We start from the raw sequence: 25,283 nt of genomic DNA on the forward strand, positions 1-25,283 counted from the left end.
CATTCCACGTATGAAGCTGTGTAAAAATTACTGCGTAATCAATTCTACGTATCAAGTAAAAATGATCCCTCCGTTGCCCTTGTCAAAGGTCATCAACACGTGTATTCAATCGCCACGTGGCCGGAAATCCCATGCTATATAAGACTAGTGATCGTTTGTTTCGAGCTCTCCCTTTTCTTAATTCTTCTTTTGTTTCGCGCTGTTGTGGATGTGCCTTGTCTGCGCCTACTTGCAAATAAATTGCTTTCCCGGAATGGATATTAAAATTAATTTTAAAATGTAAATTGTCTCTTCAGTATCTTCGAACCTGCATTCAGCTTCAACCAAAATAAGTTTACACACACACACACACACACACACACATATATATATATATATATATATAGAGAGAGAGAGAGGGGGGGGGAGGATGAGGGAGAGAGAGAGAAAGAGAGGGAAATAGATGTAGATATAGGTAGATTTTCAAAATGCATGACATTCATCATTTTTTCAAAAAAAAATTTATCAGCATATTTAAATGAAAATAAATTTACCATAATCATTAAATGTTTGCTCATATATTATTTTCATATAAATGAGCAAAATCATATAATTAAATTATATATATATGAGTAATATACACATGTGTTATTCATATTTATGTAGGATTTTACTCTGAATTATCTTTACTGTGCCCACCGATTTATGGTTATGAATTTAAAAGCTATTCCATCAAAACACATATTCGATTTTCCATTAAAAACAAACACTTTAAGGAACAGATATTTTTCTACTGCTTTATAATTAAAATAAATCGTTTCTTTCTATATGTTTATAGAACGAACTAATTTTACTTGAATTATTTAATTTTACTTGAATTTTGTAAATTTTACTTGAGAAAAAATCGTTCTTATTTACAATTGAAATTTCAGCAATTTTTATTGTCGAGAATTCTCTTAGTTTCGAAATCGTCCATCTAAATATTCTTTTCCTGTTTGCAAATTTTTTTACTCAGATGTTTGTGTAAAAAGCACACGGAATTTCAGTATCCACTCCCTGTACCTTCTCTTCTTTTTGCATTTCCAAGCTCACGCAAAGTAGCAAAGCCTAAAGGAGATTTTTTTTTCTCTCCCCAATGTGATAAAAGAACGCTGGGAAAATGCATATTTCCGTTCTTTTCATTTGCCGCATTTGTTTAATTATTCAGAGATTGTCTCCATCGCCCACGCATGTTTATTTCTAAACTGAAAGCCATCAGTGGCATTTGTTAGGAAGTAACCAATTCAGTTATTTACCAAGGAAACGCACACGAATTTCGTTTCTTTTACATACTCTCAAAGGCCTTACTACGAACATACCCATTACTTAGATGGAGTCTTTACCATATTTGGAATAGAAATAGAGGTATGTTTTTGTCATTTGTTTCATACTGTACTATATATAGATATATATACATGATACATTTAGGGTAGAAACAAAAATATAATATTGCTTTTTTTATTTTAAACACTTTCTATAAAATGCCAACGTATAAATAACGGTTTAAAGTATTTTTTGGACAAACAGATGATATTACAGTTATTCTGAGAATAAAGGATTTAATATAGAATTAGTAACGCAATATAATCGGCCACGTTAAATCGAGAATGAGAAATTATATTGCAGCCATCGTGATAACTTATATTCAAGCAGCCGAATGGACAGACTTGTTCTAAACGGATTTTGCACAAAACTTAATAAAAATCTATAAATTTGATGTAAAGACCGTATACCAAATTTCATCCGTTTAGCTCAAATCGTTTTTGAGTTATCTTTGTCACAGACGGAGAGGCAAACAGAAATTTTCCAAAAATAAATGTTTCCAAACTACGTAGGATTAGAAAATGGAGAATCGTCAAAATCTCGAGTTTGAATTTTTTGGCGACTGAAATACTTCGTTTTCGTGAATGTAAAACAGCAAATGCTTTCCCCTCGACTTTCTCGTTTATTTCCTTAGTACAATGTATTTTTCACTTCCATTTTGTCGTATACTTAATTACCTTTTTAGCTGAGATAATTAATAATTTATTTTTATATTGTATATATATATATATAATACGTAAAGATATTTTAACTCTAATTTCAATTTAATTAATTTCCAAGATTTTATCTTAATTTAGCACATAGTAAGTTCATTCTCTTATTTCGTGATCCAATTCCACTTTCTCTACTTAATTAATTCAAGAGAAGCTTTATAAAATTGCTGAATCGGCTAAACGCCGACACTTTCACACGCTCCGCGTGAAGGGGTAAAAAAGATGTTCGGTAAGCACATATTTTTTAAAATATCCCTGTGTTTCCTTTACTTGTGATTGACATGCGTCAGAAATCCCTATCAGAATCTCATTATATATTAGAATATTTTCCCTATCAAAATCTCAGGTTACATAAGAAGAGGGATAATTTATTTCCTTTCTTCCCCACTTCTGCTTTCGTGCTGCGTCTCTGCTTGTAAATAATTATGCTTTCCCGAATGGATTAAAATTAATTTAAAAATTATAAATGTCTCTTCAATGTCTTCAAACTGCATTCTGCTTCAGATAAAATAATAAAATAATGCGGAGATATTAAAGAGTTGATATATATATATATATATATATATATATATATATATATATATATATATATATATATATATATATATATATATATATATATATATATATATATATATATATATATACGGTAAATTAACTACACGAAAGGGCGCTCTGTATTCTTCAGATGATAGCCAGCAACCAGAGGGCAGAGTTCAGAGTTCAGCAGAGGAGAGAGAGACGTCAGCATAGAAGGGTGTGACCGAAACTGAAAGAGGCATAATCCTCTGAAAAAGGTCGAAACTGGAATCCTTGCGTTGAAGAATTCATCTGCAAATACCCAATGTACCACGCGTAGGGTGGGAAACATCACTTGAATAACATCAACTATCCATTTTCATGCAATATAAGTTACTCCTTCATCATTGAATTCTCACTTGTAAAAATCATAAGTATCCATCACCCATATACGAGAAAGTGGAAAAAAATTAGGCCCTCATATTTTTTACTAGCCGCCTTTGGCGATCAGTCGGTTCGCCAATCTTAATACTTGTAAAAATTTTAATAATTAAATATTTTATATAACTCCTATTTTAATAGCTCCTTCATTAATATATTTTAAAACTTCAAATTTTGATAGTCATATAATTCACTCATAATATTATAAAGGCCTTCAGCCATAACGTAATATGTATCTCTCTAATTTTCTGTTATCTTCCGTAGAATTTATGCTTTAAATTAAAGTAGAAATGATTAAACTACAAAAAGTGTATGTACAAAATATCGAATTTTTTTTATTGCTTAATAATGTTTCCTGGCCCTTTAGCTTTCAAACGATACCAAGATGTTGTCAATATTCGAAATATTTCTCGAGTTATAATTATTTTTCTTGAGGTGCTTTCATTAAAAGCTCTAGTTACGGTGTTTTTAAAACTCATTTTATGAAGAATGATATTTTTTCACTATGGTGCTTCATTCAAACAATCATAACTCAAAAAGAAATTAACCAAATACAGTTATTTCTATATCAAAATAATCTGTATGAAATAGCGGATGTTTTGTGTCTCAATCAAAGTTATATTTATAGAAATAAATTTTTAATAGCTTTTTAAAAGTTAAAATGACAGAAAAAATCTCGCTTTTTCTATTCATCGTTGATGAAAAAATTGTTTAAAAAAACTATATATTTTTATAACTTGATTGTAGCGGACAACATGAAAACTAATATTAGGCATAATTTGCGACTAGAATTGTGTGTCTGTACAAATTAGAATTTAAGATATCATGTTTCAAAAAATAGGCTAAATAGCTCATTAAATATTATTTAATTAATTAATAATTAGTGCAATATGGTTTTTTTCTCACTGAAATGAGTTTAAACATATATTAATGACCTACTGTAAAAAAAATGGATTTTTAAAATTAAAATTTAAAAAAAATCTTCTAGTGTGTATGTACTCCTTTGTAATAATATTTTTTACTGAAACAAAGGATTTTTTACATGATTATTGAAAACAGAGTGACTGAGCATTTAAACCTTATTGGCACTAAAGAATATCTTTCTTAATTTATGTAATATCTCAAGAATTTTTCAACAAAATTTTCTCAGATTCATCATGAGCAGATCGATTCATTAACAATGTTTAATTTTAAATGCATCAAACACTAAGAAAATAAACAAAATCGTTTGAAATAGTCGGTCGAAAAAAGATTTAAAAAAAAAAAAAACTACTTAAAAAAGCGATGTATTTAAAACTATAAGCATATACAAAAATATATATATCGTACATAAATACAATTTAATTACAAAAGCACACAACTAACCTAAAACTAATTTAAATCAAGTCCGTATCTGTTGAAAATAGTTGTCAACAATCAGAACACTATGCGCTGCGTGAATTTTCAACGCCAGTTATGGTAATGCAAATATGTGAGTTTTATACGCAAGTTGGGGTAACGTTATGCTGATTAGAAATTTTTAATTTCCTTTATTCTGTTTTATTTTAATTCAAAAGCACTTCAGAATTAATATAAAAGATCGATTAATTAAGAAATTAATCGATTAGAAATTTTCAATTTCTTTTATTCTGGGTTTTTTTTTAATTCAAAAGTACTTCAGAATGAATCCGAAAGATTAATTAATTAACAATGTTTAATTTTAAATGCATCAAACTTTAAGAAAATAAACAGAATCGTTTGAAATAATCAGTTGAAAAATTCTAAGCCTAACTTCATTAGGTGAGGAAAAAAAACTGAAGTCTTACTCATTTGGCGGTGGGGAAAAGAAAAGATTTTTTGGTGGGAAAGTTAGTTTTTAATTAATAATTAAAATTTCAAAAAAAAAATGGAACTCAGGTGCATATTCCCGACCTCCAAAGTATACATGTACTAAATTTAATAGCTGTAGGTCAAACGGTCTGACCTGTAAAGCGCCAACACACACACACATTGAGCTTTATTATAAGTATGGATTGAAAATTACACATCATTATTAAATTCATTATTGATGAATAGTTTTATCTGTAATATGAATGCCTATTAAATCGTATTCGTTCTTTGCAGGCTTTTCAGGTATCCGTTATGGTTCGTCCACCAGTGAGAATCGCCATTCTTCAGAATGGGCCCTTCGAAGTGAATCTCACCTCCAACGGCATCGTTGAAGTTGTAGATGGCGCTGAAGCCAATTTTCTTCATTTGGTTACAGCAGGATTAAAAGCACCGTATGTACTTCAAGTTCCAAAAGATGCTGTATGGGGAGTGCCAAATGTGAAAGGCAACTGGTCAGGATTGATGGGAATGGTACAACGAGAGGAAGTCGATATGGCTATAGGAACCATATTCATTTCTGAAAAAAGGATGTCCGTTGCAGCTTTCAGCTATCCTTACACTTGGCAGGACGTCACGTTTTCCACTCGCAAGCCTGGGCGCCTGCCAAAAGGGATGGATTTCATGTGGCCTTTCTCTTATCAAGTCTGGATTTGTATAGCAATCTCCATTATAGTCTTGACAATCGCTTATCGAATTTCCATGACAAAAGCATATCCATTGCCGAAAATTTTCTTTGGAATCATTGGAATTCTTCTTCGACAATCTCCAGAGATAACGTGCAGATCTTTTCGGGACAGATGCTTGATCATATCTTGGATAGGAGGCTGTACTGTCCTTTCTTACAGTTACACAGTTGTTTTGTTATCGTTTCTCACAGTACCCTTAACAGACCGTCCTATAGAAACTATCCCTCAGTTGACAGAGGCAGTGCAGCAAGGAAGATACAAGTGTATCATACCTGCTGGATCTAGTATCGTGGAAATTCTGAAAAGTAGCAAAAAGAAATCAGACCGAATTCTTGGATATCACATCTCGAAAACTAAAGGATACGTAGATTTACAGATAGAAGGAGCTGTAGCCAGACATCTCAAACAAGGGGATGTAGCTTACATAGATATCAGAGAAAGAATGAAAATTATGTTCCAAAACCAATTTTATATTTCTCGCCACCCATTATTCTCTAACCCAGTGGCTGTTGCTCTGAATAGGAAATTTCGCTACAAGAAGAGATTGAACAAAATTATAGAAAGGATAACTGCTGCTGGACTATATGAAAAATCCCTCGGAGATTATATGTATAAAAAACAGCTAACTTCAAAGTATCCAGATGATTCAAAATTTGATGATATGAAGCAGCTGAAAATGACTGATCTATACGGAGCTTTCGTTATTCTTATCTGTGGAGAAGTGCTTGCGATTTTAGTTTTTATAGGGGAATTATTGAAATTCTATTATTTTAAAAAATAGACAAATAAGAATTTATAGTCTATTCTGTAACTTTAAAAGAGAATGTAAACAATCTTTACAGAATATTGCTGCATGCATAGATTTTATATCATGTATTATAAAGATATCAATATATTTAAACATTAATTTGATATCTTATTGACTTTTTTTTTAAAAAAAAATTACTAAACAAATGCTGTGTGTTTCAAATTTTAAAAAAAGTAAAAGGAAGTTAATTTTATGATATCCATAATAAAAAACTGAATCAAAGAATTCATTGAATACTTATTGAAATTTAAAAGTTTTTTAATTAAATTATAAATTCTAGCATTGTCATTGGAAAAAAAAAGGGATAGAATGGGATATAGACACCCAGGAGACCATTCATCTTCGCAATGTCTTGTTATATTCAAACCATCTGTTTTATAACAAGATTAATTCTTTTACTATTTGCTTTCTTATTTTGAGTAATAAACGTTCTCTTATTTTAAATTTATAATATTGCTTTGTATATTGAAAACAATTCTTTTCTTCTATCATGATTTTTAAATTTAACAATTTCGGATATATGCGATTTTTACCATTTTTTTTATAGAAGTATTTTTTTATGAATAATCTGTAGTGTGTGTATGCGCATGCACATACTCACAATGTGCAAACATGTGTACAGAAAAAAAAGTTGATTTTTTTTAATTTAATTTTTAAAAATTCCTTAAGCAATTAACATTTATTTGTAGTGTGATTATATAGGGTTTAAAAAAATTACATATGGAACGATTGAATTTACAAAACAAAAGGAATTACAATCTAAATTATCCAATTACTTCAAACAAAACATAGTAAAATTCTACATATCACGAATTTGTAATGATTCAATATGAGAATTCGAATCTTCTCAGAACTAAAAGCTATTCCACATTCTTCACAATATATTTACAATAATATATATATATATATATATATATGTGTGTTTAAATTAGAATCTTCAATTATTCTTGTTTTGAATTTATAAAAGCTAGGAAGAAAAAGTGAAAAAAAAAAATCTATTAATCACGGAAGAAAAAAAAATGAAGGGATTAAGATCAGAACCAGTTGGTAGCCAGTAGTGCATCAACTTGTTATAACTTGCATGGCACGGTAGCTAACCAATCATAAAAAAAAAAAATTTCATTTATGAATAGATAAGTACATAGCACCATAACTGACCAAGCAAATTGAATTTTAAAATGCCTTCACTTCAATTATTGCATATTAGCACCATTTGTTAGACTGTAGATATACAGGCTTTCAAAGTTGATATACACTTTTGAATTATGTCTTATATTTAGAGTACAAGTAATTATTTGGAATGAATAAATGAAAAAATTCACTATATGCAAATAATATCCATTTATTTTAAAATAAATATCTAAAATCAATAATATATATTAATAGAATAAATTTTTCACAACTTCAACAATGGAAATGGAATCTAAAGTACAAAAAAAAAATGCACAATGGCAGGAAATATTCTATCATATAATAAAACATTCTCAAATAAATAAATCTCTTAACATCAAAAAGAAATAACTGCATATTCCATATCAAGAATAAATAACAATAAATAAGATTTATAACAAATTAAAAATTAAATTGCATAACAAATCTAAGTATTGCATATAAGGTTCTACTTTGAGCATATAAGGTTCAAGGAATGACTTAAATTGTAAATTATTAACAGGATTCAACAAATTCAAAAAATGTATCATATAAAAAGAGTGTTTACAAATTCATGGAATAAGCATTTTTTATATAAAAAAACAGCTTTCAAAAAGCATTTATTAGGGATGGCCCATTATTGCAATGATAACTTATTCATTAAGCCACTTATCATTTGCTTATTCCCATTTATTGCTATTTTCTCAACATGAAGCAAGTTAACGACCAAGTAACACTACATCACAAACATTTTTTACACACATCTAAAACAACTTTTACAATATTTTAATAAAATACGATTTTGTACATTAAAATAACTAGATTAACACACTTTGAAAGTACTGCGTAATTTCTGAAAATCGATAACTATATATATATATATATTTATATTCTATTTTCGGAAATATGGCAAATACAAACCAGACTAAACAAAATAAACTAATTATCATAAGAAATTTATTAAATAACAACTTACTGCAATATTAAAGGTTATTTTTATACTAATTCGTCACACTGACATATTATATAACGATTTTCAGAGAAAAAAAAAACTATTACTTTATATAGAAAAAAATGGAAGTTATTCTCATATTGCATTCAACAAACGGTTAACATATTTTTAAATTCTTCTTTCACTCTTTAAAATTCAACATGGTCATTTTTAGAAACCATATTTCCTTACATAGAATACAAACAAAAGAATTAGATATATATATTCATTTACACAAAGCAGAAAATTTTAATTTAAAATAAATTAACTGCTAACAAGGCTTGTTAACATCTGATATGATAACTGGAAAAAATCATGTATTCATCCTTTCCACTTTTATATTCTATAATATCAGCTGCTCTGTCAATTGCATCGACAGACAATGAACAATGCTCATTGTTGACTAAAATGCAGTTTGGTTTCACAAATTTTTCAAAATAATCTTAAAATTACCTTAAAAATATAATTGTTCATGTTTAAATGCAATTTCTTATATTGTTCTTTAATAATGCAGGTGCATAAGAAAAACAAATTATACATATTATTTAACATTTTTTTACACTAAATAATCTCTCAAATATTCATATCACAACTAATTGGGAAAATATAAAACATACATTATATAATCACACTTATATTATAAATAAAACTATAACAGACAAATTCATATGTATGTATGTATATATATATATACACACACAGCAGCAGCAAACATCCATGTCAAAGAATATCAAGCTATATAGGTGAAATAAGATAGCTTAAATAAAAAGAAAAAAAAAAGTCAAACTGAACTACCAAAAGAAAACAAAATTTCTAAGAATAAATCATTTTTGCCATTCAATATTCTACGAAATATTTGGCAGCTCTTTAACCAGATTACATAATATTTATTATGAGAATTTTATCGATTTATTTTATCAAAGTTTTGAGTACTTTTTCTGCAAGGTAGTGCACAGGTATGATATCATAAACCATTTATCATATATCTACTCAAAGTAAAAGAAATTAATTTAAAAATGAAAATTTGGCAGCACCATTCTTGGAATTAAGGCAATATATATGGAAATGTGAATGCATATAATTAGCACAAATAATCACTTCTTACAATTGGAAGCTTAAATTTATGAAAACATATCTGAAAATCTTATTATCTGTAATCAAATTTATATTACTAATTCACCGTTTTATAAATAATCATTTTGCATGATTATTCACTAGTACAGCTGTAAATTAAATTACCATAAATTCATTTATTACTATAAATTCAATGGATGGAAGATTTATACCAATATATTTCAAGAGTTTTGCAGTTGATAAACATGAAATTGGTTGTTTAATTAATATTCTGGAAAGAAATAATTAAAAAAAGTGAAAAGAAGAATAAATAAAATCTTAGAAAAATTGCAACTAAAAAAGAGAACATTTTTTTACTAACAAAAAAAAAGATATATTAAAAACATTAAGAAGAATTGTTATTTTTTATTTCTTAGAAAAACTATGAAGCTGCATAAAGAATAAGGCTCATCTTCCACTTAGTATAAATTATTAATAATACATAGTATAAAATATTTATTATAAACATATATTAATAATTTTTATGTAGATTATTTGTTGAAAAAGAATGATACAAGCAACATACAGCATTTTGAAAGCTAATTACATTTCAATAATTTTAAAATATTGCTTGCATTTGGAAAGTAATCTTGAACACTACTTCTCTTGTGAAACTCCCAACAATATTTACAATGATAATTAACATTGACTCAATGAACAAACTACAAACACTAATCTGAAATCATCATATGCCACAACAAGGCTTATAAATATGTTACACTTTTTATTGCCATACACAAAAAACATTTATATATTCATGTACTTAACATTATAAAATATAAAATGGTGATATTACAGTCAAGCTAATTTCAGTATTAGAAATCTCCTGGCTCCTATTCTCTATATTAAAAGAGGCCTACATAACTTATTTATGTCAATCAAGCAAAAGGAACATTGTGAAATGCACATTTTGTGGCATATGCAAGAAAAAATACATATAAAATTTTGAAAGAATATGAATTCTATACAAACATTTTAAACCTTAAATGTGCAAAAATAAAATAATTCAGAAGAATTTATATTACACTCATAACAAAAAGTATTTGGATCATATTTGTGCAACTGGAAGCAAAGTTTTTCAGAAATTAAATAACTGAGGAATGCAAACTATTAAAAATATATAATTTCATCATACAATTATTGAGTCATATTTGAAATTCATGCCCAGTAACATAGAAAAGCTGTTGACTGCATTTAAAAATATAAAATTTTATCCAAATACGAACAAAATATTAAAGCCTTCCTACTCAACTTCATATAAATTTTTGTTAAGATATTTATCTAATCTTTTTTACGACTGTTTGCATAGCAAACAAAAATCACTATGGTAAATTCATGATCACTTCTGACTACTTAAAAATATCAAATAAGGAAAGGCTACAAAAAATATGTATCTAAAGGTATCAAAATATTACAGCTGTTCCATTGGAAGACATCAGAATTAAACTAAATTAACAGTATAAATTTTATAAAAAAGCACACAGTTCTTTTCTTGGTCCTGAGTTTAAAATCAGTTTTAATTAGAAATCACTGCTTTTACACCAAAATTCATTCTTAACTGTTCAAAGAAAACAAAAGTCAGAATTGTGTGAGGAGCTAGACGAACAAATGCAGGAACATAACCCTACAAGAAGGAAGAGAAAAAAAACAAATTAATACAATGTTAATTAATTAAAAAAAAACAGAATTAACAACACTCAAAAACAATAGTCACCTTGAAAAATCCTAAAGGACCCAATTTTGCAGTTACTGTGATGCAATGCCAAAGATTCTAGAAGCAAATTTGATAACCAATATTAAACATTCAAAATAGAGAATATTATGCAGTTTAAGAACTTAAATTTTTTTTATAAAATTATACAGATGGAAAAATATAAATTAAGTATTTTCATAGAAATAGTATATTAATAAAAATAAAAATTATTCTTTTTTTAACCACAATTCCTTATCACTTTCATTAAACATGTTCTTTTAGAAATGATGTTTAGCTTTTTAAATAGCATCTCACATTTGATAATATAAATATGATTAAAAATGAATGTATTGTAAACAAAATTTCAATAATTGTAACTGAAATTAATGTTCCAAATTAATTTAATTTGATTACTTCAATATGATTCAATTTAAATCAAAATTTTATTTGCAGAATTTTAGTACCATCATTAGATTTTCTTTTTGCTAATTTCCCATTCTTGTGTGATTTTTAAAATAACACTCATTAAATTAGTATCAAAAATAACTAACCAAAACATTTTATTTTAACACTATTACTAAGCAAACACGCAAAATTCATATATGATTTCAGGTTTTAACATTTTATTATTTAAGCTCTTGGACCATAATGTCAATCAGATTTTACTATTTATCAACTGCATATTTTATCTAAATAATACTTTGAAAAAAAGTTTTGGGTGATTTAGCTTCTAATATTAATAAAACCAAATGCATAAACAGATTTTCAACATAAAATACAAATCCTAACTGCTTGAGATTAGCTTAAAAACTTTAGGAAAATATGTTGTATTATATCTGCAAATCTGATAATGGATTTATCTTTACAACAAGTAAAATATTAAAACAGCATATAAATTACAAAATAGTTAATTATTTAAAAAAGAAAGTTTAAATAGTAAGTAAAAAACTTTTCTTACACTATATAAAATATTTGAAACTCTTTTAAATTAAAAAAAAATAAAAGTATTCCCTCATATTTCTTTTCAATTGCCAACAATAGAGACATACACAATATTTCCAATATTTCAATAATTAATTAAAATATATTTTTATTTTATAAGAAAGAAACCTAAAAAATTAATTTTTTTAACTAAAAAAATTTCAGATTCCAAAAATTATTTAGATCAAATCTTTGATAATATATTATATTTGCAAAAAGAGAAAGAGCAACCAGGTTAAATGGGAGGGAGAGCTCGAGAAGCTCTTTATCTTATAAGTTGCAACAGAAACTTAAGCTTTTTCCTCTATTATTTTGAGAATATTTATAATCTGCTACAGGTAACTGATCGACAATAGGTAAAATACCATACCTTGTATTCACCAGGTTTAGCATTCATAGTTCGAGTCTTCAAAACATCTAATGGTTGAGTCATTGTAGTTGCAATAGCCCCCTAAATCAAAGATATTAAACTTTTAGACATATAATATTCAAAACAATATTAAATTTTAAAAAATATATAAAAAGATACTTACAGCCATGGTACTAGCAGAAAAATGTGTGATTAAGTTATCATTAAAATATGCTGTCTGCAAAAGCAATTGCTTGATTTGATCATAAAATGATATCTAGAAAGGAAGATATTTATATCAGTTTAAATACACCACTTTTAATAACTGAAAACACTGTTCATAACATCAGCCTGATAAAATATTGTAGTTAGAAAATAAAACTCATTTAATAATTAATATATCAAATATATTATTTAATAATTAAGCCTTTTCTTACATTCTATAGAAGATTTGAAACACTTTTTATTAATAAAAATAATTCCATCATACATAATTTGACAGCAGCAGAGTCATAAACAATATTCTCAATGTTTCTATAAAAGTTTCAGTACATATGGAATGCTTCATTAGAAATGACAAATAAACATACCAATAATGCACTTGACAATTTTTATACTAATGTTCATGAGAATTTTTTATTAAATGTTCAAGAACTTGGTAACTGCTTTGCAGATAATATGACTATTAAGTGATCAAGAAAATATAAGCCAACTTTAGATTTAAAAGTAATCATTATAAATATACACATACTTAATAAATTAACCTCCATTTATAATCAATACACAAATAATATATATGAATCTCCTAAATGTACACACAAAGAAATTCTGTTTGACAGCCTTCTTAAAACTCACATTTAAAAAAAATATATATATATGCAATTTCCAGTTCAATATGTTGGACATATTAGCAACAAAAAAAAGTATCAAATTTAAAAACTATTAAGCATTAACTAAGATAATAGATAATGCTTAAGAATTAAACCGAATTTGAAAGACACCTAGAGCAAAGACATATATTACATATTATATGTATATTGTAATAACAATTTTGCATAAATCTTTTCTTTTCTAAAAATAAATAGTTAAATTCCTAAATATCAGTCAAGGATATTTGAAAAAATTAATAAAATGAAAATTTTTTAAATCATTAATATTTTTTTTCAATTATTTGTAAAGTTACAACTGAAATAAATTTATAGAATGGTATCATCCATAATTAGAGTATTTTGAAAAACAAAAATGCCCAAAACAATAATTTTTAGAAACGAATAAAACAAGAATTTTTGATTATACCTACATAGAATAAATACATAGGTTTTTAACTTTTTTCACATTATTGATAGTAACTTTTTTTGTTATTATTCCAAAAGAAAATATATGCTAACATAGAAGAAAGTAAATCATTTCTATTATTTACCTATAATAAATAAATATTTTTTTTAAATGTAAGAAAATTTTCAATTAAGATTTTTAAATTAAATTTGTTGAATATATAATAAAAATATTCCTATTACCATCTTTAAATTTTCCATAATTTAACAATTACAAAATAATCTTCAAATAAAACTACTACAAATTTATTGCTTCTTTTTTACCTGTCCAATAGTCATCAATACTGCTCTGCTTGTAGCTGTTGTAGCACCAGAGAACAGATACCGAACTCCTTCTTTACGATAAACTTGTATTAAGCCATCAATGGCATGTTTATAACTGAAAAAGTAAACACATAAGTATATGAATTCTACAAATCAGTGATTCCCAAATTTGCTCCTTGGCACTTTTGAGAGTCTCAATTTTCAAAAGGTGTGCCACAAGACATTACATAGATAATTTTCATAATTTTGTGATTTATATTTCATAGATCACAGATATCAGCAAACTAATAGTTAAATTTTAATTGCCAGTAAAAGATAAAGTGCTCAGCTTAGTGAATTTTAAAATTCATTGAGCTATCAATTTATCTTTTACTTGTTTGTGTAAAGCTAGAAAGTTTTCAACTGTTGCTCTAAAAAAATCAATGTGACAAAAAGAAATGAGGGTGGTTCTGATAACTGCTTATGTCCATGATTTGAAGAAATATGTAATGATCAACAGAGTTCAGTAACCTATTGTTCATTATATTTATAAAATAAATTTATGATTTGACAAAATATGTAATGTGCAACAAATTAATCAAACTATTGTTTATTATATTGATAAAATGAATCCACGTTTTGGAGAAGTATGTAATTATCAACAGAGTTAATCAACCTATTGTTTATTATATTCATAAAATGAATCCAAGATTTGAAGAAATATGTAATGACAACAGAGTTCATCAACCCATTATTTATTATATTTATAAAAAGAATTCACTAAATTTTTATATGATCTAAAAGGTCTTTATATTTTTACAATTTTTTTTTATTGTTATCATTATTTTTAAACCAAACCAATACAAGAAACATGTACAATTGTGTAAAAAGTACTTACAGGATTCTCACATAGGGTGTTTTATAAATATTTAAATTCAGTAAGGAAAGCAAAAATTGAAAAAAAAATTTAGGAACCACTATTGCACATATATCATAAATCAATCAAATAGAATTTTTAATAATAATGATAATTATAATTTAGAATTATAATACTGTACTTACTTACGACGTTGCTCACGGGGCAATTTTATATCATTCTGCATCCTGAAAATTTCTAAAGAATTAAACAATGCATGATTCATTACATAAAAGTAAATTTTAAAACATAGCAAATCAACATGAACAAAGCATTTTTTTTTAATTAAAACAAGAAAATAAGAAAAATAGACAACTTATCAAATGAATAACCACTCATAAAATTGACAAAATATATTTTATTTTACGAGTTATATTTATTTTTAGAAACATAAATTTATATAAAGTAAAATGAAAGTTTTTAATCAATGCATAATCAAGTATGATAAATTTAACATCTGATCAAGATTAAGAGGATAATCACTTTAATTCTTGAAGATTAATTATATCATTTTTAACAGGTTTAGACCATAAAATAAAATTTATAAATAAATCAAATATAATATGCAAAAAAAAGAAAGAAATATTCAATCAAAAATAAAAATACCAAAGTAAATATATAATAATAAATATATTGAAAAAATAATAAAGCATTTTTAAAAACTAGTATAAATTATAGAAGAAAAAAAAAGTGCTGAAAGAGGGAAAATGCAAAATAAAATGGGGGAAAGATATAAAATACAAAAGGTAAAAATGAGCAGATTGCTACAATTCAAACAACGCTGTGGTGGTGGTAAGGGGGTCATAATTCAATAATAAATGATAAAACAATGTATTAATTTCTCAACATTTATAGCAGTAATTTCTCAACAGTGAATGAAATCAATGAGGATTGCAAAAAGGAATTAATAGATTTTTTTCTGCAAACAGCATTAAACAATACAGTGAAAAGATTCTGTTTTCATCTCAAATGCTATAATCCACCAATAAAAGTGAATGAGATTCAAATGAAGGTCCAAAAAGGAACTGCACTAGTATGCAAAATTCAAATTTAATCAGTATGCATCACAGAGCTATGTAATATTTTTAGAATTAAAATACACTATCATGCAATTGTACCTTCCATACATAAAATCAAAATTTATGCTCTAAGCTTTTAATTGGTTGTAACATCGGGTACACGAGTGTGCTTAAGGCAAATTTTCTGATAATTGTTTGTAACTGTATTTATATTTCTTGTATTGTAAAGAATACATTTCTAAAAGCACATTCTTAGAATTAGCTAAAGAATACATCCTTAGAAATGTATTCTTTAGCTAATTTGGTATCCTCTGCCATGTGACTTTATTATTTCTTTTTAAGTTGAAGTCAAAGTAATGACTTACAAGTTCATTTTAGTTAGCAATAATGATATTCCATAAATTCTTCGATTTCATTTCTTGAGTCTTAATATCCACTAAACTTTGCTAAATTCTTTCTGTTTGTGATCATTATATGGAGCCATAATATCACAGGTGATGACATTATCAAAATGCATAATCAAAATGTGCAATACAAAGCAAATTAAAAATCAGGAGGAAAGTCCCATTTCCAGACAACCACTGCATGTGAAAGTGATATCAAATATTCAAAATTGCCACAAGAAGCCAGCGGGATATTTTTACAAGAGGTAGAATAATCACAAAACTAAAAGGACATAGTTTAATGCATGTTAGCAAAGAGTTTGGAAATGAAAAAAAATTGTTGTTTCACACAAATGGAAAATATTCTGAAGTACAACTGTAAGAAAGATTAGTGATGGATAGTCGAGGAAAACAACAGTAACAGATGGGCAATATACCACTACACTGATGGAAAAGAAAAAGACAACATAATTCAACACCTGCATATGGTAATAAAATGACAGTTATCACTATTTACTATGGATGATGTCAGCATAAAAGTGACCTACTCCCACAAGCTCTAGAAAGCTGCATAATACTGATAACAGACCATCAGCAGCGGCATTTACGATGGTGTAAAACAAATGGAAATCTCTCCAATGTGATCTTGTCCTCTTTACTGATGAGAGTAATTTTAATCTCAAACATGACTCGCGGTTCAATTGATATATAGAGAAAAATTGAGACACGTTTATATCCCACTAACATCAAGAAAAGAGATAACAGGAACAATTTTGTTATGCTTGTTTAGGCAGGTATAATAACAAATAAAAAAAATGAAACTCCACATTTTTAATAGAAGTGTAGCGATAGAAGCTCATAATTGTAATGAAGTTATTCTCCAACAAGTATATCTGTCTGGAAATACCACAGGACTTAACTTATTGCTAATGAACGATAACACATGATCACATAGGTCTCTCCCTCTTCAGAAAATTCTGGAAATCGAAGATATCCACTAAACTAATTGATTAGAGTTCTCTAATCATTTAAATCACACTAAACAAATTTGAGAGGCATTTGGTAACATGACTGTATCCTCTGAGGACCAACAGACAACTGACACAGATGCTCAATAAGAAATGGGTATTCTTATTCAAAAATTGCTGAATAATTTTGCTTTGAATATGAAAAAATGCTGCTATGCAACTACACAATTAAGGGAGGTCATATGCCTTAATAAGGGATATTTGTTTGTTCTCCTTCTTGTCAGGAACTGTTTTTTCACTGCCTCTATTCTCAATATAGCTTCTTTCTTCAATTCCTAAAGTATGTGTTCTATTCATTTTTTTTTTTTTTTTGTCTGCTAAATTGTTTCCATCTTTTAAGTATTACATTGTAATTAATTCATTTCTTTCTTGTTCCTTTTTACAGAATTACAACAAACTTACAGAAATCAAAAGAAAAATGTATGTAACCAAAAGAGAAAATAAGTATTAAAAAGAATATACGTTTTTACATTTTAGAGAAAAGTATCTTGGTTGGACATCTATGGTGTATCAAGTTACCTTACGTGCATTGTTAGTATTGCCAAAGGAAGTTTGGTAAACTTGGTAGGTATGTACAATGAAGATAACTAAAATTAAGGAAAACATATATTTGAAACGAGATTAAATTTGAAATAAAATATATAAAGAAGTCTTGCAACTTGATACATCATAAACATTCAGCCAATATACTTTTAACCAATTTGTAAAGAGATATCCTTTGTATGACTTTCTTTCTTTTGATATTGAACAACATTCTTTTAATTTCTTCAAATAGAATCTCCATTTTGTATCTCGACTTGATTCTGATTCATATTTACGCACTTTTCTTTAATTTTTTTTTATATTTTAAGATGATTTCCATCCACACTGGCCTATTATAGCATTTGGGATAACAATATCTTTTCATTTAATTGTTCAATATTTTTTTTTTTTGTATGTGTGTGCATGTGTGTGTGTCTGTATTTGTTTGTCATCTGCATTGTTTTATTCCCAGATGAAAAATTAATACTTTAGTGCTTTTCATTTCTACTTTTTATAGATTTATGATTTATACATAAATACACACACACACACACACACCAATAAAAAATAATTTGCATTATATAATTCTAATTGCATTTTTAAAATTAAATTGGTTTCTCTAAGCATTAGAATTTTCCAATGAATTCCAAAATTTTATTAAGCATATATAAAAATCCTTCAATTCTGGCATCTATTTTTCTTAATTATTATTATTATTATTAAAGCTAACAATAATGGCTAGTATTAAAAATTAACAAAAAAAAACTAAAAATTTCATGTTTAGACATGATTTTTTTTTTAATCTCACGTGCATTTTACCAATATATTGCAGATGGAGGAAAATCTGCAATACATTTTAAAACATTTTACACTATACTTTTAAATCCTTAACTTAAAAAACCCAAGATTGCTGAGGATTTTAATTTTTACATTAACATACAAAACCAAGAACATTCATAAATCTTACAGTTAACGGATTAAAAATTTTGTAGAGGCTAATACAGCAATTATTGCACACAAAAAATATTAACTGCATAGTAAATATTACAACTAAGCAATTAAAAATCTGTTGTTCTAAATTAATATTTTTTTTTTAAAGACAAGTGGAAAAAAGTAAATCAACTTTATTTTTTGAAAATAATAGTAGTTAAAAATAATCTACAATTATCCAATTGCAGTATAATGTAAACATATCTTAATGTTATTTTTTTAACACAATCCTCCATAATTCACCAATTTAACACTTATGTAATTATAGTATGTACCACATATTATAGAATTACATTTCGACTACTTTGATTTATATTAAAAACATTGCTGATTCCTCCAATACATAAAAAAATTATTATTTCTACATACAAAATGTATCAATATTTGGAGCAAGTATTTTGTAAATAATCTGCAAAACTACAAATAGGTGAAGAGTTAATTACAAACCTAACATTCACCATATCAGCTGGAGTACCAACTAATCCTCCCATTGCTCCAGCAAAAGCAGCAAGAAGAATTTTCTTATAAAAAGCCATGTTTTCATCTGGAGCACTAATGTTTTGCTTCACTACTTCATAAATTCCAAACCTTGTTGTTGAATAAGTTAACTACAAATAAATAATTCAGTTAAAAAATAATGATTAAATATATGTTTAAAAACAATTCAAAATATATTCAAAATAATTATGAATAATAAGTATTAAAAAAGTGTAAATTTTTATTTTAAGAAAAATGTGCAAATTTTATTTGAAAAATCTTTAATAAAATCCAGTTAATACAACAATTTTAATTTTATTTCAACAAATTTATAAAAGAAAATTGCACACATTTACCAGAAAAAGTTCATGTACAAACATATAGCAAATATTCAAGAATCTTTTAAAAAATTATATTACAATAATATATTTATTTTTATTTATTATATTCCTTAAACATTATATTTTAGTAAAAATTTCAGAAACATAACATACATTTTTTTAAATTAAAAATTCCGAACTACAAAATTAGCTAGCAGGGAAAAAAATTATGTATAAGTATAAAAAAAGGATATTCGTAAGTGTAATTTGAGTTTCCATGCTAATATTTAGAGCAAATAAGTTAGTTTAAAATATTGCATTTTCAAGGGGCTTGAAAGATATATCAATTTAAAATTGAAATAGAATTATAAGGAAAAAAGAGTACACCAGAGGAAAGAAAATTATCTTAAAACTAAGGATTGAAGGGAAAAAAAGAGAAATTGATTAGATTTGTTGAAAGATCTAATCCTTTTATCCAGAGAGTTGTCAATAATTATAATTTATTGAAATCTGTGAGCAAGCACCAAGCTATATAATAAACATCAATTTAAGCTGATTACCTTTAGAAAGAGATAATCTTTAAAGCTGTGCATCTAAATCCTATGATTGTTACATCTCAAATTACAAGTTGGATTAAAGAGACATTTGAAAAAAAAAATCATGAAGACATCATTCCAAGTAGAATTTTGAAAAGGGCTGATTATCATGACCATGCAACTTAAATAAATCATATGGGATATGTAAAGATTTTAACGATACAAGCGATTTTCTTTTGCACATTATGGACATTATTTTTTCACATTGTCAAATAAATTTATTGGATTGTCATAAGATAAAGTTCTTCCTCCCTCTCCTTTACTTAGATTAAAGCTATATCTTTATATTAGATGTTTTACTAAGCAAAAAAAAAAAAAAATGTAACATGATCTCACCAGTTTTAATAAATACATAGATAAATATTCGGGAAATTTGTTTGTTTTTTATGTACAAAGATTTTTAAACTATTTTTTTGTAATTACGGTTTCTTTATAAGTATGAAAAAAAAAATTAACAAAGAAATTTATACACAGAAATGCTTGTCATGATTTTAAAATTCAAAAAAGCAAATAAAAATATTACATAAGAAAAACTCAAAATAGTTACTAAGAAATTCTTTATGACATACTTTAAATTTAAAAAAAAAAATTCTTCACAAATGGTGCAGAATTAGAATAGATTACTTAGTGGGGGAAAAAAATCATGATATTGTTAATGCTATGAAAACCAATTTAAGTTTTAAGAAATTCTAAAACATGTAATAAATTGCAGCATAACAAAATTATTATCATTATTATTAAAATAATTTACTATCTCTATAATTATCAATTTTTCAAGATGCAATAAAAACCTTTGTTAGCAATTAAAAAATAATTTTCAAAATTTTGAGTGAAATTTTTAAAAACTAAATATAGATAAAAATTCCTATTTCACATTTATTTCTTTATTTTATTATTCAATTATAAAATTTCTTTTAAGTAATAAAAAAGACATTTTATAAAATATGATGTCTGAAAATGAAATCGCCTATAAAACAATGAAAAATTTACTAATTAAATTTTTTATGAATGAATATGTAAGCAAGTAATGTCAAATTACTAGTAAATATAAATTAATAAACACTAAATACAGAATTTCTTAAACTTCTTTGCAAAATAATAGTAAATTAAAACTTCCAATTTTTAAAAATGAATGAATTAATTTCAAAATTATTTAATAAAAATGAAAGTAAAATAAATAATGCTTTACTTGACGTAATAAGGAAGCGCTCAAACCATTGTATAAAGCTAACACACCCTGTTGGCGGATGATATTACCAGTGATTTTAATTACACTTAACTTTCCTCCCTGATGAGTTTGCAGATGAACCTGAATTTTTAAAAGCAAAGGAAATTGAGAGACATTATGAAAATAACACAATTTTACAAATATACTTTAAAGAGAAAAAAATAGCAGTCTATGATATTCTGCATTTCATTCTGATGAATTTACATACAATAAAATTTCAACATAATTTTTTTATTAAAATAATTTTTGCCATAAAAAATTATTAAAAAAAGATTATAAATTAAATAAACAAAAACAACAGTAAAACTTCAGCCCAAATTTTAAGAAAGTAGACTTCTAAAAAAAACTATACAGTCAACATTTAGAAAGGAAGTAAATTTCATTTAAAACAATATTCAAAAATAAGTTGAAGCAAAGTAAAATTCAGCAAATTTATAGATGTCTTTAAATCCATTTCTTGAGGAAAAAATTTAGTTTTTTATCAGTGATAATCTGATGTATAAAATTGTTTTATTCTACAATTAACGGAAAATATTTTCTCAAAATTTTTTTATACAAAAAATGTTAAATATTTTTCTTAATTCTCAATATTTTTAATTAGAATATTTAATAATAGCTTTTAATTTAAATAATTCTTTTTTTTATATTTTCTAAAAATATAAAATTTATCTTTCAATATTAGAAGCAAATATACTTCCTTAACTCAGCCTTATATCAATTAACACATAAATGTTATCAATTTTCATGAGAAAAATAATTTTTACAAGTATCAACGATTCATAATAATTTAAGCAAAATGAGTAGAAAGTTCCAATCCAATAATATTAATTTTAATTTAATGATTTTACAGTCTATTAAGCTAAAATGAAAAGAGGAGAAATTAAATTAAATCTATCAAATACTTTTTTTAATATCTTGAACATACTTTTAACAAATCTAGAGGATGTGTGATACATGCTGCTCCAGCTCCTGCCAGACCACCAAAATACCATCTTGCTAATCTTATAGTTTCTTGAGGTTTTTCCATTGTAATATATCTACCAACAGGTGAAACTCAAACTAAACGGCAGTACGTAAACTCGTCCGAAACAAGATAGACACTGCAAAGTAAAATTCATCAATAGATTGCATAAAGATTTATGATAGTCCTTAAACTAAATCAGTTATCAAGGATCTTTGCAGAGTTTTTAAAAAAAAAGAAGAGGAAACATATTTAAAATAAAGTAAGAAATTAATTACACAATGAATTACTTGGGAATTGTATCAACACACCTTACATCACAGAATTGCAATTCAAAAGCACTAGAAAGTAAAAGTAGAGAGTTCAAATAAATTTATAAAAAAAAAACTATATCTCCATGCTCGCCAAACGAACGATGTCACAGCGTAAACATAAATCAGTATTTGCTGTCGGCGTAAACGGCATAAGTAATCAGGCGAAAAAACGAAAAACATCGACCTATCCGGAGCAATGTGAGAGATAACTCAGGTTAAATAGAGATAACTTTTCTTTACGTAACATTGCTTGACACAGGAACGACCGTGTCGTAATTTATTTACCAAAACTTCCTTTTTCCTTACTGGCAACTGCGGCACCAGACGGGAATAGAAGTTTTTCTTCGCTTCTCTTTTCATGTACCACCCAGCGTTTCGAAATAAAAGTTTATATTTTTTGTTGTCTAAAGAGATAAACGGAAAAAATCATCAGTTTATTCTGATTTTTTTTTTTTTTTTTGCCTTTGTATGAATTAAATTTTAATTCTTATCAAACGCACACAAAAAAATGTAAGTTTCATAAATAAATGATAAAAGTGTCATAATTTGAAATACTGAATATTTATATAAATATCAATTTTTCCGTTATTTTAAACGTTGCTTTTAATAGATGAAAGTGTAAAATTTTTTCGAAAAAGTATCTTGAGCTAAGCCCTCACTTGTAATAAATATATCTATTTTAGGAATTGGTTTTGATTTCAGGAATTCTGTTCATTCTGTTTTAAAAAATGCTTTTCAAAAAAAAATTTGTTTTTTTTGTTTGAATTTAAATATTTAAGTAAAATTCATATAAAATATAAATATTTATGATATATTGATTTGTTTTTTAATATATTTTAATGTGTAATATAAATATAGAAGGATCTGTAATACAAATTTAGAATTAGTGAAATTTATTATTGACACTATATTCATTAAATTATGTATTTGAAGATAATTAAGCTTTTGCTTTACAATAGAATACCAGAAAAGATTGCATAATCACTAAAACTCTCTATAAAGAAAATTTACACAAAAATAAATTGGTAATTGTGTATTAATTGCACACCATTGGCTTAATCATATGTTATTGATAATATAATAATTTTAACTAAGAAAAACATGATATCTATGACACTTTATCATTTTCTGCAATAGACATAACTTCTCTAGCAGATAATCAATGGCATGTGGTTAATACATAAGTACCAGCAAATTCATTTCCAAACCATGACTCAAATTAATATATATATGCATGAATATGCATCAGTATTTATCAGTAAAGAAATATTAAAGTTTCTCTTCATTTGTTTTTGAATGTCCATGTTATCTTTCATATAATAAATTATCTCTTCAGTGAAGAAAATATAAATATATTTTTAATATGAAGTATGGCCAACATATGCGTTTCAAGCCATATCTAGGTGCCTCAGAAAATTTTATGAAGTGACTGAAAAAGTATGTGTAAGTTACATATTATATTAAAATTAATGAATATATTACTTTTAAGTTAATTAATAAATAAGAAAAACTTTTGTAAGAAGTATTTAGCTTTATTTTGAGTAGATCTTTAATTAAATATATTTTAAAGACCGTCATGTAGTTAATTTTTTTATTCAAACATAAATTCTGTATCAAAGATCTTTCCACCCCCACCCCGTATAATTTTGTACATACAAAAGATTAGATTTTCTCTTCTTTTTCATCACTTATCTGTCATTCTCTAATCATTTTGTAGAGTTATTGCTCTATTCTATGAAGATGGATAGATTGATTGTTGAAAAGGAAAGACAAGATAGATAGAAACTGTATATTCTATATTCTAATGACTCAACAGAAGATAAATACATTTCTGTAAATCTTAGGTCTTTTTTTTTTTTTTTAATTAATTTTTTTTTTTTTTTTTTTTTTGCTGTATTCTCTAAACGTTGGATTTTTTTCTAGTTGAGACATATATGTCAAGAAATTTATTTTGTCAGTCTTAAATTATAATTAGATAAAAAATTAATTATGTATAAAAATAATTGTTGAAATTAAAAAAAATTATTAAATTGTAAGAATTAAATCTCTTTATCTGGAAGGTCAGTATATTTCTAATTTCCTCTTGTTCAAATGCTTTTATTTATCAAATTATTTTCATTTAAGGTGAAAGTTATATTAATTTTGAGCTCAACTTCAAAATTTCAAGAGGGGAAGAGGGTAACATGCAGTTTGATTAATATTATTAGTCTTTAAAAAAAAGTTATCATTCTTTTTTACAAAGCAACAGGAATTTCTATTTAAACTAGATATATAGCTTGTATTTTTCATAAAATTATAA

At 26.0% G+C, this 25,283-nt stretch overlaps 2 protein-coding genes across 4 annotated transcripts; one reads left to right on the forward strand and one right to left on the reverse strand.

Annotated features, from left to right (window-relative positions):
* Window positions 1-5,135: 5,135 nt before the first annotated feature.
* Window positions 5,136-6,350, forward strand: LOC129962154 (glutamate receptor ionotropic, kainate glr-3-like). Its single transcript, XM_056075892.1, has one exon. The coding sequence runs from the start codon at window positions 5,136-5,138 to the stop codon at window positions 6,348-6,350; it is 1,215 nt and encodes a 404-aa protein (XP_055931867.1).
* A 3,651-nt stretch (window positions 6,351-10,001) lies between these two features.
* LOC129961624 (mitochondrial dicarboxylate carrier-like) lies at window positions 10,002-23,218 on the reverse strand. 3 transcript variants are annotated; one of them, XM_056075139.1, is made up of 10 exons: window positions 22,982-23,218; window positions 22,635-22,809; window positions 21,671-21,790; window positions 19,536-19,696; window positions 15,293-15,334; window positions 14,252-14,366; window positions 12,838-12,930; window positions 12,675-12,755; window positions 11,345-11,401; window positions 10,002-11,254 (listed from the first exon to the last, which is right to left on the reverse strand). In XM_056075139.1, exons 2-10 carry the CDS (start codon window positions 22,734-22,736, stop codon window positions 11,147-11,149), a joined length of 879 nt encoding a protein of 292 aa, XP_055931114.1. In that variant the 5' UTR covers window positions 22,737-22,809; window positions 22,982-23,218; the 3' UTR covers window positions 10,002-11,146. The 3 variants fall into 3 exon arrangements, with proteins under 3 accessions (XP_055931114.1, XP_055931113.1, XP_055931111.1); XM_056075138.1 differs by having other exon boundaries at window positions 22,949-23,218; XM_056075136.1 differs by having other exon boundaries at window positions 22,961-23,217.
* Window positions 23,219-25,283: the final 2,065 nt, after the last annotated feature.

Source organism: Argiope bruennichi, chromosome 2 (genome assembly GCF_947563725.1).
Source record: "Argiope bruennichi chromosome 2, qqArgBrue1.1, whole genome shotgun sequence".
Lineage (NCBI taxonomy): Eukaryota > Metazoa > Arthropoda > Arachnida > Araneae > Araneidae > Argiope > Argiope bruennichi.